Raw genomic sequence first — 20897 nt, 5'->3', positions numbered from 1 at the left:
AGTGGCAAACCATCTACTGTGTACAGTAAAAATGGCACAGTAAGATGATGAAGGATTCTGTGTATGCATGCACGAGGGAGATATGTGAACAAGGGAGTTGCCAAAGTTCATGCCTGTATCCCCTGAACTTTTCAAAGTTTTCTTTAATTGCACAGTCCTAATTTCAGATTGTGGTGCTAATTATGGATTATGATTACACTCTTTATTCATGACCTAGATTATGGATTACTGGGATTCAAGTAATTCATCCACTATATCTACTCTACAGTTTAAAAAACTAAATACACTTGCTGAAATGTGTATCAGAGAGTGTATCCTTTACTGAATTCTAGAGAATATACAATTTTTAGCTCCTTTTTTAACTTGAAAGAACTTTAATTACAATTATATAGCAGCTGAAACTATTTTATAAGTGCTGATGCAAATTAGTTTAAACATCATCTTCATTGTGAAATAATACTTAGTTGGAAATTAAAATAAATTTTCAGTTTCCTTTCCTGTAAAGTTACAGAATGATTGCTGTGGTTTACTTCTGTGACTTCTTTTGCTGCAGTTACCATGATGTTGCGTGTACCAAGGAAGTATACTCTTTAACTGTGCTTAATACTATTTGTTGTTTTTCTACAGAGAGCAGGGGACACAGTCAGTGGAGATACTGAAAGGTAATTTCTTTTGTCATTTCATATTTAAACAGATATGTAATCTATATATGAATTACATTTAATTGTTTACTTCTAGAAATAAAGTTGCAATATTTGAGGAGTATTAAGGTTTTAGTGAGAAAAGCATTAATATCACTTAGTAAATGTCGTAACTGTTTCACTTGCTGATTACATCAAATATGAATATAGATTATTTATAAAGAGAGGTTGAATTTTCTTTGTTAAAAATACTTCATATGTAATTTTTTAAAAGATTACTAGGAAAAAAACCTAGCTGAGATACTACTAAGAAGTAACATATGTGTCCCCCCTACCTTTTTTTTTTAGCTTTTGAAATTTACTATTTCAGAATCACTCTGAGGATGAAAAGCCTAATGTATATGTCTAACATGATTTTTGGGGGAAATAAAAACCAGGCAGATTATTTTTCAATTAACACATGCTAATTCAGTATGTACAAAAGTTACTTTCTGTGTTTATGGCACAAACTTAATATATACTAGGAATGCAGACTTCAGTTTGTCTCTTATCTTTCAGTTTAATTAAATAATTCTAATACAATAGTGATTTTGTCTGTGTTGCCTTTGCAGTTTATCTGATGAAATATATACAAAATATAAGAGAATAAGAAATTTTCAAATAACAGATACTCAGGTATCATGGAATTTCATAATTAAGGTTAATTGGAAATTGTTTATGTGGATAAATATACTTTTTAAAATCTTTTCCTTCTCTACATGACCTAAACCTATTTTAAGAAGCTAAGCCCTGCACTGGGTATAAAATAATTAATTTTTCCAGAATTATGTTTAGAGTGCTTTCACCAATCTAAAGGATTTACAATCAATGACAGTTTTCCTCACATAGTATAAATTTTACTATAAATGGCCTTCAGTGGTATAAATTTCACTATGTTACAGCTAGAATTCTGAGGTACAGCAGTATTATGGTCGGATGTCACCTCTAATGACAAGTCACCTAATACCTAAATTTTCAAGATTGTCAACATTTTTATGTATGTATATGTGTTAAAAGAAACAATGTAATTATTTTCAAAGGCAGTTTTCAGTGCTAAGAACTTACCAGTATTGCCTCAGTTGTTGTATGCTGTACATGCATAAAATAGCATTCAAGTAAATTCAGTAGCCCTGATATCACAGAGGAAAATAAGGTGAAGATGGGGTTAGAAAGAATTTTTCCGGGGTGAAATTCTACTTTCTCAAATAAAAGACAATCTTTTCTCTTCACTGCTTTCATTGTAGTAGTTGCCTTATTAGCTAAATGCAGATTCTTATTTTTGCAATAAATAACTATAGTCCCACTCAGTATTTAGTCTGAATTCATACTGAGAGCGGCATCCATCTTGTATATGACAGGGGTTATATGGGGGAAAAAAGTGCGTCTTTCTCAAACTCTTTTTAAGAAACTAAGCCCTTTACTGAATTTTGTCTTTTGCCCTTACCTCTTACATTGGAGTTTTCAAAACTTGTTTTCTGTAAGTCTTACCTACTTACTGTTTTAACTTGGTCTCCTCTTCCAACACTGTCATGCTAGATACTGTTGTCCTGTTTTTCCCTCACACTTACTTCTTTTTACTTTGTTGTCACCCCCCTTTCTCATCCTTCTTCATTCCAGTATGACTGCTCCCTCTCTCTGGTCCTTCCTACCTGGCTCTCTGCAAAAGAAGAAAACAGCCAAAATAAGGTCCCCTACTTCTCACCCCTTTTTTGGTCGTCCTCCACGCCAATAGTTCCTTGCAGTCACAAGGGAGAGTTGCAAAGGAATTTTGTTCTTCCCCTAACAAAGCCTGCCTAATTATTCTGAGGGGATTGCACATGCTCAGTTTGGCAGGGACGTACAATCCAGGTGAAACATTCGTGGTGGACATGACACAAGTTTCTGCTGAACATCGCCAAGAGATCTTTTTGAGGGACATAAGAGTTGATGAAATTTTGGCAAATTTTCATGGACTGAGCAAAAGTATATTCTTATATAGAATGACTCTGTCTTGCTCTCCTAACCCTTCTCCCACACATTTTAAATTTTGGCTCCAAAACATGAAGATATTACGTCTTTTCAGAATGTTGGGAAAATATTTTAACAGAGGCAGAATGATACCTTCTTTGCTCCTAATCTCATTCTTTTAAGTGGCTGAACAGCTTAAAAACAAAATAAAAATATTTGAGCTTAAAATCGACTGAAATGTGCACTGTTAGATTTTATCCCTAATAGTTACGTTTTGGGGAGTTGGAGACAAACTGTGTAGGTAGATTCACGTATTTGGATGAAATAACATTGACTTCGTTAGTTAATGAAGTTGTGAGTACATGAAGTAGTGAGTACAGTGGCCTAAGCAGTTTCCTTGATATGATTGCATCCTTTGTTTAAAAAAGAAAGAAAAAAGCCAAACAACAGAGAAAAGATGCTGCTTGCATATACAAGAATATTCCACATGCTGCAGGGAATATATAATGAAAACTCTAGCAGCTGTGTGAGAAATATGAGATTACAGAATGTTACTCTGTCTAGCTTTTTAAACACTCCAGATGAGTAGAATGTAAAACAATTGTAGTAGCATTTTTATGCTTAAGCGTAAGAAAACCTAGGTATTTCTAAATTAAAATTCCTTGTTCTCTTCTGAATGCTTTTGGTGCATCTACATTGCATATTTGGCCCAGCTCTATGGTCAGGGTTAGACTTTCAGCAGCTGTGCTAAGCACCCACACCACTCACTTTGAAGATACTGTCCATTCACACATTAAACTCTTTACCCCTATCTGACCAATGCAGAGAGTCTGAGCTCTATTATTAAGTAATATTGTGATATATATGTATACATATGTATGTGCATGTATATGTGTATATATACACACACACATATATATCAATACTATTAGTATTGATAGAAAAATAGGGCAGCCATAAAGAGACCTAGACTCTTCACTTCTGAGCAGGTGATGTGATTTAGGAAATCACCCTTCGTCATTGGAGGTACAATCACCAATCGAGTGGTTGGTGGTAGGAAAACAAGCCAAGTTAAATGCTTCCTCAAAAAGCAGCTAATTTGTTTTCCTTTTCACTTTTTACTCCCCTTTGTTATTGTTTCTCAGTTGAGAAAGTGTCAGTGGGCATCTGACATGTAGCTGTCCCCTGAACTGCTGCAACTGCTGCTGCAGTTTTGCAAGCAAGCATCTGACTATATGTTCAGCACTTCATTGTGTTCTTTGAATTACATTTTACTTTAGGAGAAAAAATTTTGTAGTAATAGGAAGCCTTGACATCTGTGGATTCTAGAAATGCGTGAATAATGCAACTGTGACATCATTACAGAGACCTTGGGTCTTAAGATCTTACTCTGCTTAGCTAACCACACAAGCCTGCAAGGATCAGAGAAGGCATAAAAGAATTGCTTCACGCAAGCATAGTATAGCTGCTTGTTGAATAAACAGTTTTTATGATTGTTGCTTTATGACTAATTGCACAGTTTTCATGTGAAAGTAATGCTTGAGTCTTTTTCATAACATGTCTTTGGAAAGGTTTTCTTTATTTGTAGTTAATGCTGGAGATGTAAGAGGAGACAAATATTTTAAAAATAACTTTTTACCTTGACATTGTTTTGTCAGCTTTGCACATACAAATATGCTTGTATTGCAGTTAGTGCTGAATAGTGCAGATATATCTGAGCTAGCTGGTATTGGCTGGTACTTGAGGTATCAAGTAATAGCCTATAGTGTAGTTCTGAGCCAGTATCTGAGTCATCACAGAGTTGAGAAGGGATTTCAAATCTCTCTAGGAAATCTCAAGTAATTGGTTTACAGTGAGCATTCGCTTGTTGTGGGAATATGTTACATAATCTGTGGAGGTTATAATAATCAACTTAAACATAAATCATGAATCCAAGCAAGTTGGTTGAAAAACAGCTCAATTGTATCATTACTACATTCAGGTGACCAGGTAAATATACCCAAAATTCTATATATGGTACTGGTTTTGTTTTGTTACCTTTTGAACCAGCAATAAGTAACTTTCATATAAGGTACAATATTTGCTCCAGTTTTGCTTCGGTACTTTAGAACAAGAAACTTAGCAATAGATAAATTAAGGCAGAAAGAGAACAGTTGGTTTCAGGTCTTCTAGGCAGCATATAATTCCTCAATGTCAAGAGATGGAAAACTTGGAACATGGCTGAAGTGAGGATTTAAGTAGAAAAGTTATTTCCTCTGAATCCTGTCAAATCTCTGAGGAGTTTTGAACAGTGTAAGGCCATGCTTGTGGTTGATGAAAGAAACAAGTTCGATATAAAACAAAAAAAAAATTATTCTCTTGTATGCTGTCTCAATGCTATATCTGAACAAAGAAACAAGAAAAAACAAAAATATTTAATGACCGTTTTTTACCAAAGTTAATTTATGATGTCCTTGAACTTGAGCTGCAACCAGATTGCACTTGATGTAATTCAGAATGTGAGACATAAAGGTTGAAGAGAGTTTTGCAGGCCCCTTAGATCTCGAACTTTATATCTCCCAATATCTGCTAAGTAGAAGAGAGCAGGGTGACAGGTGTGCCATTTTATAGTTATTTGTAGTTGCTGTGGATCGACAGAGTTCCAGTCAAGCTCTGTGTGTTTTGGATCCCCAGCTGCTTCTAAATATCCAGGTGGCAGCAGGGATTAACTACATTTTCAAATGCAGACTTCACTGTAGTCCATAATGTTTAACCAACAGCTTCCAGATTATCTCTTGAATCATCTGTGCAGTATACTTGAGATCCTGCACTTATGGAGCCTTATGAAACAGGAGTCATCCTACAGAGGACTAGCAACAAAATCTCTCAAAACAGTCTGTATATGGACTGCACATAATCTGGAACAGTCTGGATAGGTCACCAGTCAGAATGGGCAGAGGGCTGTTGTACTGGCAGAACATGCAGTGCACTACCCAGCAGTTTATACTTAGTATCTGTTCAGGAGTAGGTTCTGGCAAATAAAAAAATCTTCCTTTTTTGCTACTGGAAATTTTTATAGATAAAAAAATTCTTGCACTCTTCTTACTTGGGTTCCTCTGTTTCACCATATAATAAATACAAATCAAAGAAATGATTAGCATCTAAAATAATTCATCAATTAATGGTAAACATATTAGCAGCTAGTTATGACTAGAATCATCATATATTACTTGTAGTTTATAATCCTGTCCTTAACTGCTAGAGGAGGCAGTAGCTAATCAGAGGCATTTAACAAAAAGAATTCAACAAGGTAGATTTTAAGTATTGCCCGTATCAAAAAGTAGGTGAAAGATCAGTAACATTCAAGGTAATTATTCTTGTTTCTAGACTGTATTCATGGCTATCATTCGGGATTTATTATCTCTATCCTTTCACCTGTGGAAAAGCCAAAATGATAGCAATCCAATAAGCTACTGAAAAATACTCAGTTTGTTCTGATACAGTTAACTTTAATGATGGATTTAATGACCCTGAAGGTAATAGAAGGAGAATTGAGATATTACAATTGAGAGGCCTGGTAATGTGAGAGAGCCGTTTTATCTGGCATTCTTTTTGAGTAGTGCTTATGTGATCAAGATATAGCTGAATTGCTCTGCAGTTGGTTTAAATTGTTGGAACTTCTTTGTTTGCAGTAGATATTTTCTAAATTTTACAAGCTAAAAACTATTCTATACTAGAGTTTATGGTGTAATTAAAGATGTGTTATTATCTTTATGTGGTGGAAAATGAAAACATGTTCCTAGAAAGGAAAAGAGGAATGAGTGTCAAAGTGGAAGTGGTGTTCACACTTGTTTAGCAATGCTTAATTTATGAAGATATAAGTATCACTTCTGTTCATTAACAGCAGAATTTTCTGCATGACTAGAAAACACAGGATATTCAGAATGCTAGTGGTCTTAAATGGATATAATGGCTCTGATATCAAGAGTGCAGAGCTGTATTCAGCTGCACTGTTAATTTCATATATTCAGTGTTGGGTGGGTGACAAAGAATTGTCAGCATTCATTAGAAGTATTTTGACAGGTATGTATGTGCATTCTAATTCTTACTGCTTTTATCAAATACAGTAGACTGGACTATAATACTTCATACTGCTCTCCCTAATATTTCTGTGTTTTTCCATTCTAATTTATTTTTCAGAAATTCTTAATATCTTTCCAATCATATAATATCTTTCTTCATTTGAAATCCTGATTGCAGACCTTACCACTAGACTTGCACTTTCATTTGTGTGTCCTATAAGGTATGAGTTGGAAGTTATCACACCTACTCGACTTGAGTCCCTCAAATTCTTAGGATTTTGCTTCCACCTCAGTCAAAGTTGCTTCCATCTTTTTTAGCTTATTCTTGTTAACCTTTCTACTTCCACTCTGTGTTCAGCATCATCATTCTAACTGAATACTGACAGAGTCAGTATGCAGTTCATTTAATACTGAGACCAGAGGTAACTTATATTTAACCTTGACCTGTGCTTGCTGCTGTGTATGCATATTTCTCTTAATTATTCTTTCCTTTTTATATTTGTTTCGGTTGTTTTGCAAGGTCTAATTTAGTCAAAGTTCTGAAGGGAGGGAGGGAAGGAGCTTGCTTTGTTTATCCCTAGGCATTCCAATATATGAGATGCCAGGGTATATCAAGACTATGAATAGACATTCTTAGAACCTTTTACATTTCTGTCAAATAGAAATTTCAAATAGATTGGGCCCCCTTATTTTTTCTAGTTTTCTCAGTTTGTTTCAAAAACAGTATTCTGCATGAACTTGAAAAGAAACATGGAGTAGAAGATTAGCTGTTTAATTGCTTTAAGAAAAATCAGGCCATTATAATGATATCAGTCCTTTTTCCCCCCTTCATTCTTTTCCCTTTCACTTCTGTAACAACTGTTTTCATAAAAAGAAAAGTGAGGAATAACTCAGTCAAATATGATACAGATTACTTGAACCGGAATAGATGACATACTAGGGTTCCTCTATGTCTGAATTAATTGATTCTGTCACCTTCATACAGAGAATTTACTGGTCTGAAGAGAAGAAAAGGTCAGCCTGTTTCTTCTTCTGTGATCTGTAGATTGGAATATTTGATGAATAATTTAATTTGGGGACAAGTTTTTGATAGACATAATACCTTTTAAAAACTCCTGTAGACTACTGAAAACTGTTCTCAAATAAAAATATAAGCTTATTATACATTAGACCACATATTCCTGACCTTTCATAAGATGTCCACTTTTGAACAGTTTTCAAATGCCTGATTGCAGACTGTTTCTGTAACTTCACAAAATTTTTGCTGATAAGAGTCTGTGATTACTCTAAGGAGATGCAATATTGTGTTTGAATGGAAGCAAATAAAACTTGACTAAGGACTTTTCAAATAGAAAAGCAATTGTATTATTCGTATTGTATATTGGCTGAAAGAAAGAATGGAAACACTGAAAATGACACTTTCCAGATGGGTCAAAGCTGTGATTAAAGAAACAGACCAGAAATCAGAGGGAAAATGCCTGGCAGGATTGAAGTACGTTTATGGTATTCTCATGGGCAGACAGAAATGGAGCATTAATGACAAAATCTGCCTTGCAGTGGTTTGGGCATCTGACCAAATGCTGCAAGTTGAACATTTTTGTTTTTCAGTTGTTTCTTCCAATCCTTGTAATCTACACACAGCTCAGAACTCCTAAGTCTTGCCTATTAACTTCTGTAATTTTAATGTTATACATGCCATCTCTTCACTGCAGTCTGGAAATTTTTGTTAACTGAGGACTGATAGATCTCTGTAACTGAAAATGCAGTAGTTATTTCTACTGGTAAATTTGATTTTTTTTTTTTTCATAACAATGGAAATCATCAAATGAGAAAATTCCTTTTCTTCTCTTGGTGGCTTGTGACAGCATATTGTTCATTACTACTGTTATTATGGGCAATAGAATTTGAAAATATGTTTAAAATGTCCACAGTCCTTTCCCCCCCCCCCCTTTTTAAAACTCTTCCTAAATCGCTTTCCTATTCTTATGCTCTCCTCCATTCATATGACATATGGAAAAGTATTCATGTTTTTTAATTTTCCCTCCACACCTCTGCTTTTTCTTACTTTTTAAAAAGTAAGGGGAAACTGTGTGTAAGAATTTCTGTGCTTGATGAGACCAAAGTTCACCCTGATTCATTATCTTGTTTCCATCAGTGGCCAACAGTAGTTGTAATTGTATAAGAACAGGCCTGTGGTGAAACTTTCCTGTTTTGTTCCCTAGCCTGGAGAACTCCAGCAGAATACTCGGATACCCCATACATAGGATTTTTGCATTTTCATTTAATCCATGTAATTTTTTGATACCTACAGCATCCTGTAGCAAAGAGTTCAATAATAGCAACTCTGTGCTAATAAAAAATAGCAAGTTCAAAACAAACAGAAGCAGCTAACTGCTAATTTTATATAGATTAGATAACTCCTTTATTTGAGGAAAGTGTAACTATTTTTTCCTTATGTACTCTTTTCACACCATTCCCGAGTTCATAAACCTCCTCAGCGTTGCCCTCGGTTGTCTCAAGAGGGACAGTTGACCGAGGAGAATAAATCTGTTTGGTCTGCACAAAAGTTGCTACGTACGTTTTGATTATTCTGGCCATTCTTCTTGAAATCTTTTCAGTTTTCTTCTATCCTCTTTGAGGTGAAGGAAACGGAACTGCACAGTGCTGAAAATTTCAGAGCACCACTGGTTTATCTGTACCTTCATAACAACCCTCACTATTGCATCATTTCAAAGGAAGTTAGACCACTGCTGCTAAATATGCAGAGGCAGATTATTCTGTCCACAGTGTTTGTATGAGAAAGGTATGCAGAAAATGTTCTCTTAATAACAGTAAAATTCATAAACTGACCTATTGAACAGGGACTGTTTCAGTTTTTTCCTATTCTACTGTACCATGTGTTGCACTATTATAGTGTCAGGACACTGAGTATTTGTCTTCAGAAAAGATTGCGTCTTCTGAAGTAAAATTTTGCCTGGACCTTCCCCAAAGATATGCAACTTCAAACTACATTCTGCTGAAGGATTTCTTAGAATTAAGCAGTATATCAGTTTCACTAATAAAGTAATATTGATATTAAAAAGCATAATGACTATAGCAGCAGTTGGGGCCTACTTTGGACTTACTTTGGTAAAGTTTACTTGGTGTTCGTTTTCTAGCAAGAGTCAACTTCTTCACATCATGATTGCTTCTGGGCCCAGAGGAAATGGTCATCCACGCATCTTTCCAGCAGGAAGTGTAACAGTTGTATACCATGCTTGCCAGCCAAGAAGATACTGTTAGGATATCAGTGCTACAAAAATGTTACTGTTTTTCTGACTATCTAAATTTACTTTCTTCAATAAATTTCCAAATCACTGTGGTCTGTACGAATTTCCTGTCTTGAAGTGTTTCCAAAATATCAGGAGGTGGTGGGGAAAGAACAGAACAAAAGAAAAATATTAGACTTCCTTTGAACCTGGCAAACATCATGCCTGACAGTCATGCCAAATTTGGGACTATACTTACATACTCATTCACATCTGCAGGTTTGTATATGTTCTTACATATTGCTAAAATTAAGACCCAAAAAGTAACTCAAAGGAAGACACACATTAAGCATTTGAATTATCCTTGGTTTGATTCTGTAATAACATCTGAAGAAACCAAATTTGCAAAATATGGAACACATAAGTCTTTCTGGTATGTCGGCATATCAGTTCAAATACATATTTGCAAACTAACATATTTTAAATTACAAATGATTCTTAAGGAGAATTGCGTAATTATTTGTTTGTATTTCTACATTTTTTCCTAATTAAATTAGGAAAATGCTGTTTTGTAAGAAGACAAATGCTTATTTTTTTCTTAGTTTAATTTGAGCACTAGGAGTGCATTGTACCTGTGTTAAATGTTGTTGATGCTGTAAGAAGCACACAAATAACAGTGCTAGCCCTGTAGCAAAGAATCTGGGATTTATATGTCCTAAGACTCACTGAAAGAGGGAGGAATTGTTAGTTGCTTTTGCATCTTAGCTGATCCCTGGCCAGGGATGGATACAGAACCAGATATTCTCTGATGATTTTTGCCTTTGTAAATCAGAATACTGAAAATGGTTTTGTGGGTTTTTTTAGGAGCATTAAATGTTCTTTGAAAACGCTGGGTAAATTTCCAAAGGCCCTCATATGTTTCAAGCAGTGCATTTTACATGATTTTGAAACATGATTAAATCTGTAGGCATACATTTGGAAATACAGAGAGCTTATATGCACAGGTAGTATTAATTCAGGTTATTTTTTTTCTGTAGTTGTTGACATCTTTCTTCCTTTCTGTTCTAGATGTGCTAGTTCTGCAATTGACCGTCACGGAAACACATCCATGAGGAAGGTAATCAATTATAACAGTACTTAAAACAGAAATCCCCAACAATTCAATTCATTGTCATATTTCAAAAGATACTTGACCTTGAAATTTGTCTATATTATGAAAAAAATGGGGGGGGAAAAAAAAAGCTGGTAACTTGCATATTCAGAAGAGTTTCTAGTGCAGCCATAGCAGGTCAGTGTGTATGTAGTGCATTTCAGTAAGTTTGGTGGGAACTTTAGTATGTGTTTTAAGGTAAATACCAGTTTAGGGAGGAGAATTGTAGAAAAGTCTAGGTTGGAAGGGAACTCTGGGGAGATGTTTGCCCTGAAGGAAAAGAAAATTTAAAAAAATTCTTAAGATACTGAAATAGCATGCCTGCTATGATGAGATACAGGATTAAGGTTTTCCAGGACTTTTACAGTACCAGTTTTGAAGATCTTTAATGAAAAATACCTAGATGTTATTTTTTATCATTCAGTATTTTGATAAATATTTTATATGAAGGATGAACAACAGAATCTTTATTTATAGAATGCATGTTTCTTCATTTCAATTTAGTGCTTGTTTCACTAAGTAGGAGTGATGAGTTTATCTTTGCAGTTTGTCATGGTTTCTTCCTGTCTCGGAAGTCTAGCGCTCATTCTTGTTACAGAACAGTGTGTATAGTGAGGGCTTTTCATCTCTGTGCGTGTAAGTCGTGAAGCTGTACCTTCTGAAATGTGTCAGATGTTATTCTGCCTTTTAAGTATTTACTCAGACTAAAGACCAGTGATGAGAGATCACTGATCACTGATGAGAGACCAGTGGTGGAAGATACATGACTAAATTTTCTGCTGTTTGTGAAAACCTGCAGTTGTGTTTATTGATAATCTGACTGTATCTGCTAATCTCTACTTGCCTGCTGCTGTCATTGAAAAACACTTGAAACTGTTGCTGTTCTTTGGGATTACGGTGCTGCAAATAATAGTGTAATAGACATACACTGAGAAAACTAGTGGCACATGCCCTGTGGTGTGTGTACTTTGCAAGTGAACGCGCTGATTGCTGTGTTTGGAACATGTTGATGTTTTTAAGTAAAAGCTCATGAGGCTCAAAATAGCAGAGGTATATGCAACCAGATTTGCATTAATAGGTTTGTTTCCCTTCATCTTGTCAGGTAACTGACTTGCTAGTTTCCAGGGCATTTTTTTAAACACAGCATAACTTTTCATTTTGGCAATTCTGTGGCAGATAAACAGCACTGTTACTACTTCACTGTAGTTATGCTGAGGTCTCGTTGCTTCAGCTTCCTGTAGCAGAGCTTCTATTCTATCACTGTTTTTTCCAGGCTGCATTTGTGTTGAGCTGAGGGAGAGGTTGCGTTTTGTTTAACATTATACTTCGTGTCGTGGTTTTGCGATGAGAGCTTAAATACTGACAACCACAGTATGTTCTCACATCATTTGTCTGTTTTCCATAGCAACTCTGAGTCATTTTGAAGTTGCAAGCTCTGACTGTTTTCTTACAGTGTTTACCACAAGCTAATCAGATAGTAGTTTCTTTATCTGTTAGAATATGAATTTTGTAAGTTAGGAGTGCTAATTAAGCTTTTGTTCCCAAGGTAATGCAAAGCTTTCACTTTCTCTGGTTTTCTTGCTTTTGAATACATTGTAAATGTTCATGAACAAAATATAGTAAGACTAATGAACTTATGCTTTTAGAGTTGCTAATACTTTCAGCTCTTCTTGGGCTTTTTTTGTGCCTGAATTTTCGTTATTTTTAAAACTTTTATACTGAATCATATGTACTGGTTTCTGGTGAGTATCTTAATGTGAACATCTCCAGTTGATGTAAAAAATTTATTACTCATCCAGCTTGTTCATTTTTCTTGCAGTTCTTTAGAAAAACAATCACATTGCGATTGTTCTGAAAACTGTAATGTAATTATAAGGAATTTATACTTCATCACTGTATTTATCAGCCTAAATTGTGGACAGCTTTGGTGATCTCTTGTACAGGAGTAGATATCTGCTCCATCCTAATGCATTTCTGTACAGAAGGAGGGACACTCAACAGATTATTTCAGTCACAGTCACCACACCGCTCCAGCTGGCACAATATAACTAACCAGTACTGCTGCTGTGACACAATGCATGGATAAATACAGTAATGTTGCTGTGTATCTTCAATACCTTCTCATAGGTTTCCGTTTGTGTTTTCCACCATATTTCCTACAGCACAGCAGCAAGTATAATTACTCTTTTCTCTGTCTTCTCTAACACTTAAAAAAAAAGATAAATTTGAAGCTATCAAGTAAATGGAGAACATGTACTGTCTTGCACTGATACAATGCATATACATTTACAGAGCTTGTCATCTGTCAGTCTGAGAATGTTTTGTGTGAAGCATTCATAATGTGTTTGACTGGGAGAATAGTCTGAGATAAACAGAATGAAGAATGACGAGCTTAGAGAGAGTGAACTGTGGATGTGCAAGCTGGTGTCCTCTGAGCCAGCTCCCGCAGGGATATAGAGTTGTTCATTTATGCAAGACGCTAGAAAGTGTCCGTGCTGTTCAATATTGTAGATTGGCTATGTTATAGAAAGGTTACAAATAGGACTCTGCCCATGCAAAATAGCTCCCTCCTCTTCCACGTTTATTTAAAATAAAACTTGGCCTATGCCTCTCCAGTAGTTGAAGATCTATTTTCAGATGTTGCTTTTTTATAGCACTTAAATTATAATCTTCCACTTTCCTAAATATTAATTGAAACAAGAATATACTTAAAAAATATTGTGATATTTAAACACTTATTTAGTAAGATGTTCCGCAGTTGTCAGTTAGAACTTTTGTAGCACGTTTGCTTATGAGCACGTGGTGACGGGCTGCTGTAACGTAGGGTAAGCAGTGAGATGGTGTCTGAAAGGAGTTAGTTACTTATACGTAGTCAAGAGTAGTAAGTTACCATGGAGGTAACCCAGTCAGTGATGAAGGTGCCATTCTTCTAGACCCTCTGCTGAGCTGAAAACCTGATTATATGTCACACAGGAAAAAACAAGTGAATGAAAAAGATGGGCATTTATATGCAACCCACTGCTTGGATCTGCTGGCTTATCATGCTGTGAATGTCTGCCTTTTTTTCTGCTAGTGGCAGCATTTGTTACCAGTCAGGATACTGCTCCATCAAGTTGACCTGTTTTTAACTCAACCATTTTCCCCTAGTTTAAGAGAAATCCTTACCATTATTTGAATAGTATTACTATTTTTAAAAGGTTTAAGTAATGAGAGGCTTTTAGGATTTTTTAAGTATCAATATTGTATTTATATTGCAGCCACAAAAGAAGGCAATAACTGTCCTCAGAGTTATTTTGTCACCATAGCAAAGCAATATGCTTGGAAACAGTTAGAGAACTTGACTTCAGCATGTCACTAAACACATGATTTCACATGTTAACTATGTAATGTTTGTGATGGCCATTTCATTTTGAATAAATAATACAACTATCACACTTACAGCAAGTTCATGTATCATTCAGTTTATTATGCATTCCTATGAATTTTTTGTCCTCAGTTTTCAAGCTACTGCAAAAGCACTCTTCCAGTCAAACCAAGAGGGATTCTTTAAATGAAGTGTGACTAATAAGTGGAAAAAATTAGATTCTAGTTTGTAGATTTGGCGTTGTGTTGTTTTCTTTGTTTGTGATGTTTATAATAGTAATAAGAGAAAAATGACAAACAAAAAGGCAACCCTGAGATAACTTCATGGAGATGGTGGTGAATGCTGGCTGTTCTATGTTAGTACTACTACATGCATTGTTTTTTCATAATTCCTTTTCTTTTCTTACAGTCATTCCATTACGCTTCCCTCAGGGTAAAAACAAGAAAATGGTCAAAAGGTAAATCATTTGAGTTAACATTTGAAACTAGAAAATGAAAGTTCTTCTCTGATAATAAGTGGTCCGGATCAAATGTGAAAATTCAACTTAATTCAAATATTTCTAAATTTGGCAGTAAATACTTTTTTATTAAGGTATCATGGATACATTATATTTAGACTCTATGGTAAAATTTCCTCTGACTTAGGTAGCAGAAAGGTAGTAGCTGTATGTTTTACTGTTTCCTATTGCTCTGTTTCTTCGTTCTCCATGGCCTATTTGAAACTGTTAAAAGAACGACCATAATAAAAAGTAGTTCCAGTAAAGTATGTTGAATGTACTAAAGTACCTGAACGTGTGTGGTGAGACTCTTTTTGTTCTGTTCGTTGTTTTCTTCGGTGTCTAAAAAAATTCTCCTTTACTTTTGCTATACATTTTTAATACTTTCAAACCTGAACAAGACACAGTATATTATTCTGTAAAGAGCAAAATGTTAAGAACTTGGTTGTGGAATTTAGCAGAACCAAAGGATATTATTTTGATATAATCTAAGTTTCTTCACTGTTTTGCAGCTGTAGGACAAATACAATTATTGTAGCAATATAAGCTTGATTTATTTCACAGTAAAATGTCTAATATTTTAATTAAATTTAGGCTCTTTTACAGAAAAATGATACTGTCATTAAAAAAATGTTCTTAGTGATGTCTACAAGACAAGCTAAAATCTCAGGCCTTCAAATTAGGAAGTATTGAAATAATGAAAACAGCCTTTTTGTGTTACTGTGCCTTTAAACAAGATGCAATAACACTAAAATATTGTTGTTCAATTAAGTTCAGAATCGAAGAAATGTTGGCATGTGCATTTTTATGGAAGTGAATGATTTTTCTCTTTTAATGACTATAAATATTGACTCTAAAAATTCAATTTTAAAATTCCCAGGATTTGACTGACTTATTGTTGCTAAAAGTAGTAACGGAAGATATATTATGTTTATGTCAATCTCTGAGTTTCAAATTGAAGGCTAAATCAATATGTTTTTACTTTGGCAGCTTACAAAAAATGGGGCCCTAGAAGGAGTGAAGCCTTTAGAGATTGAATAAGTTGTTAAGTTTTATAAAATAGGCCCCCTTTATTTTGTATTCATCCTAAAATTAAAATTGCAGAACATTGTGGAGTTTGGAAATTGTTAGCTGAATCTCTCCTCTTCCTGGGATTGGAGAGGATCTGGCTTGAAGAGTTTTGGATTGACTCATCATTAGAAGTTAGTAATGTGTTTATATTGAGAACAGTTCTTTCAGAGAAATCTCTCACGTTATTGTCACATTCTCAGGGGGCTCTCTCACAAGTGGAAGCAGAAGACGGATTTCTTGCAAAGACTTAGGACATGGAGATTGTGAAGGCTGGCTATGGAAGAAAAAGGATGCCAAAGGTTACTTTACACAGAAATGGAAAAAATACTGGTTTATTTTGAAGGATTCTTCCTTGTACTGGTACACGAATCAGAATGTAAGTATATTCTGTGTTTGGAGAAAGTCAGAACTAAATCTTAAGCTTTATCATTCTTTTAAATAAAGTAAGTCTGTTTTTACTAATTGGTGACATATGTTAGTGGACTGTCAATTTAATTGCTAGGTTTGGGTCACTCTAGATGGAAATATTTCCATTGAGATTATTTTTTAAAGTCTTCAAAGTCCATGTCCAAACTTAATGAAATAGCAAAGGTTCACAGTGCTCTTAAAGAAATGAATGTGTCAGTAGTTAATATTTTTCCACAGATGTTTTTCTTGCTTTTTTTTTTTTTTTTAATTAGCCTGGAGTTTGCAGCCTCTCATGTGTAAAATGCCATTCTTGGTGAAATTTTATTGAAAACGCGTGGGATACACTCGTGCAATAAAATAATTGGGTTGGAGGGGGAGCAAAACTGATTAGATTGCTATTTTTCCATTTGCAAGCCTTGAACCTCACCATCTGTTCTAAACTCTCTGTATACAACCTGCTTCGTTTATTGATGTTTTAGTCTGTGCTTTACGTTTTCTTCAAGTGGATAATTTTATAGCATAATTACACTCAATTTTAGTATTTTCTCTGTTGCCCAAAACAGAATTGTTTCAGGCTGTGGGTGACAGAACACCTTCAGGTTTTGTGTTGTATGGTTTTTTTTGTTTGATTTTGTGGGAGATGCAATGTGGTGTTCATCATACATCTCACTGATTTTCAGTCTGGTTTATGGCCAAGCAATAATTCATAGTACACTTAATAATACTTTTCAAAAATCTGACTGGTGTTAACATATCTCCTTGTTTCTTCTGGTAAATGACTTCAAAAGAAGTGAAAAAATGACAAGAAATACTTCTTAGCATTTACTTTTCCATTTAAACACTGGTGAGCTCGCTGTACAAACTTGCTTCATTATTAGAAGAGAAGATGGTTTGCACAGTCATGATTTTAAAAAAGAGGTGTCCACAGAACTGTTTTAACTGTTTTAATTTTTGTAGACTATATTATGAAAAAAAAATTCTTCTCTGTAGTTGTTGATATCTTGAATGATATTTTGGGTGCTGTATTAGGTGTTGAAAGGTTTTGTGTAATCTTCAGCAAAGGGGAATTGAGGTGATTTCAGGTTATTTAAGGAACTGTCCATTTAGTTATTTCATAAAAGTTGTTGACGTTGCATTATTAAGCAATCTAAATACTTAAGTAAAAACAGTATGGGGAAGGTGCATTCAGTATTTCAGTTGGTTGGATGATTGTTTTTTAGTGTAAGACCCCAAATGGCTACTGTTCATCTCTCTCTTCTTCAACTGTATACTCTTCTCACTGTCACTTCCTCTTCTCTTTTGATAGGATGAAAAAGCAGAAGGATTCATTAGTTTACCTGAGTTCAGGATAGATAGAGCAATTGAATGCAGAAGAAAACAGTAAGTAATGTATCAACTGTATTTATAAAATTAAAGGTTCACTCTTGGAACTATATACAGTACTAGAAATCTGCAAAACCTAAAGAAAGAAATTACACAGAAAACCTTGGAATGTATAAATAATACCTAATAGGCCCTTTTAAGCTTTACTGTGTCTCTTTATTTTAAAAGATACATCATGATGTAAATACCATAAGCAGTCTTAAAAGAACTGGATGTCTCTTTGGTCAGCTTTCCAGATAGCCCAGGTTCAACTTCAGTGAAACAAGCGAAGCAGAAAAACACGAATAGATTAGGCAACAGATAGAACTTTCTTAAGTTCAGTATAGTCTTTAAGATGAGAATCCAGTGTGCAAGAAATAATTACCCCAGTAAATATAACAAATACCATAGCAACTGATCATGAATATAATCTCCATTTCTGCTTTATGGAAGAAGCTTATATACCTAATATTGAGTTATTCTCAGCTGTTAAAATATTTAGTTTCCAAATGCAAAATGAACATTGTTTCAGTCTTTCTATTGCTCATGTGCATATTGCTACTACTGCATTATGCTCCCAGAACAAAGCATATGTTAAGTTTTGCCACATCTAAGGAATATTTAATAACAAACACTCATTGGCACCACTGTAACCTGGAAATTGTTTGCAGTCCCAAGTGGTGGGATTGGAATTCACATCTGTCAAGAACAGTAGGATTAACAGAACAATTCTAATGCTTTGAGACTAGCACTTCACCAGTATCTCCTGAGTTACTCACATCTGTCTTCTATATGCTGCGTCTGTGATATTTAAAACTTGCTGCCTTTAGGAGCTATATAGAATGGCATTAATGATATTCTTTGATCAAAGCTTTCCTAGTTATAACTAAGCATCTTGAATTTTTGTCATGCTTATCCAACGACTAAACATGATTTTGGTCTCAGGAATACATGTCCTACAACTGTGAACACGTGTACAAGAAACTACTGAAGATATAAATTGTAATAGAGTCTGTTGATGAGAAAATCAGCCTTCTTCAATTGCTTACTTTGCTCTGAAGGTATGAAGATAGTTACTCTCTGTCTGAGAAGTAGAAGACAGTGCAATTTACTCTTCTGTTACTCCTTTCAACTAAGGGTATCACTATAGAAATTAAATATGAACTAAGTACTATAAAATTCCTGTGAGGTATGAGTAGATATTAATAATTATATTGAACAAATATCTAGGAAAAATTATACCCTTTTGTTAGAATATAAAAACGCTTAAGCAATTTCAGTGAATTAACAAAGATCAAACACAGGGTCATTGTGCAGAGCTAGAAATAGCTTCCAGAGCCTTGCTCTAAGCACTAGAGAGAACACTTCTTAGAGAACAATCTCTGTAGGGCATATGCACAGAAAAGAAAAAAACTGATTAACTAAAACTTTGCACAGTGCTCAAAACTGAGTACCTTCAGGCATTGGATCCTTTCAAAAAGAGGTGGGTCCAGTGTTAAAAATATAATGAAGGCGTTATTAGTATTTCTTCTGTTTCATTAAAAAAATTCACTTTGATTTCTTCCTTTATGGACTATCATTTATATATTTCTCCCATCATAAAAACAACACTTTACATTTGCCACTATTTACCTGCTCCTCTGAAACACACAAACTGAAAACTATTGCATACAGTTTTGTTTCAAGTATATCCAACATATGTGAATAGAGGGTCCTTTCCACCACCATAAGCACACAGCGCATAGTGACCCCTTTCTGTGTTGCCTTCTTACTGAGGACAGGACTGAGCATGATTCTTATTGCCTGATTCCACTGAAAGACAATGATTCTGGTGAGACTAGCGACAACTTTCTGTGGTCTGCTTCTTTTGCCTTCCTTTTACAAAGGAAGTGAAGCTGATGGCGGTCCATTCTGCCCCAGCATATTCCAGAAAAGTTCTAACACATGCTTCAGTATTCTCTCTGCTAGAGCAGAAGAAAAAGCAGCTAGGAAAAGATAGTCTTTACCGGATCTGTTCTTGCTTCTTTCTCCTTTAGCTTTCTACTTGTCCTTTAACAGTCCATTTTAACTAAACTACTGTAAAAGTTAGTGAAGCAATTATCTTGATAATTAATGTAAATAAGGTGGGGGAGAGAAACCTATTTTTTTATGTTCATATGTTTTTAAGTAAATTAAAATTGTCTGAAAAGAGTGCTTAGTATTTTAGTGCATAACGAAGTCCAGCTAAAATCACATCATCAGTTTTCTTTCAGCTCTTTGGAACTGAGCTTGGGCTTCTCCTCAAACTTCTGTTCATTTCAGAGTCATCAATGTGAAATGTTCATAGGACAAGGATTTTCTTAGTTAAACATAGAAATTTGAAGTCTTATTAGAATAATGAATAGATTTTTCTTTTCCAGTGCTCTGTCAGGCTGGAATTGCTGTTTTATAGAGCGACTGTTACTCAAGTCCATATTATACATTGAATGAAATAGCCTTAAGAAAGCTTTGACAAGAATATATAGTCATTGAATGTATTATTCTGTAAGGTTTGATCTGCTTCTCTGATTATTATAGGAATCATGACATTATCTCAGACTCTTTTAGCTCTCCTCCAGAATCACAGTAATGATTTCAGGCTATATTTGGATGTAGAATGACCTTGTCTCTGCTAGAGGAGATTGCTTACGTTGGCACTGAAAAACTTTGCATTGCTTTTGGGCAACGCCTGCATCTTCATGATTAAAAATGATCATACTGTATTAGGAATCAATCTTTGTTGTTTAAATTTTTGTATGACATAATGTGAATATCATATTATTTTCAAGAATAGTGATAATTTTAATGCCCTGGGATGGAGTTGATCCACAAGACTAAAGCTTAATGGAGATTGGTATGTAAGTAATCACTGTTAACTAGTGCATTCCCCTGAACTTTCAAAAATCTGAACTTAGTGAAAATATTCATTACATAATGAATGCAGATTCAGATCTTAAATTTGTGAGTGCATATGTCATACTGCTGGCACTTCATATTGAAACTGTGCAGTCAGAATTCTGTATAAAATGTCATTGATAGAACTTAGGTAGACATGAAGTTCCATTTTGAAAGTTGTTACATTTTCAGTAATT

General features: G+C 34.7%; 1 protein-coding gene across 1 annotated transcript in view; it reads left to right on the top strand.

Moving 5' to 3' along the window:
- Nucleotides 1-20897, top strand: part of LOC106487552 (connector enhancer of kinase suppressor of ras 2-like) — a 243618-nt gene that overhangs the window by 201351 nt on the left and 21370 nt on the right. The window contains 5 exon segments of the mRNA XM_067303896.1: nucleotides 628-662; nucleotides 11005-11053; nucleotides 14859-14907; nucleotides 16218-16393; nucleotides 17732-17805. Coding sequence (XP_067159997.1) covers nucleotides 628-662; nucleotides 11005-11053; nucleotides 14859-14907; nucleotides 16218-16393; nucleotides 17732-17805 — 383 coding nt within the window.

The sequence above is a fragment of the Apteryx mantelli genome, chromosome 13, assembly GCF_036417845.1.
Source record: "Apteryx mantelli isolate bAptMan1 chromosome 13, bAptMan1.hap1, whole genome shotgun sequence".
Classification (NCBI taxonomy): Eukaryota; Metazoa; Chordata; class Aves; order Apterygiformes; family Apterygidae; genus Apteryx; species Apteryx mantelli.
Note: the sequence above shows the minus strand (reverse complement) of the source record. Positions and strands in the feature narration are given on the sequence as shown.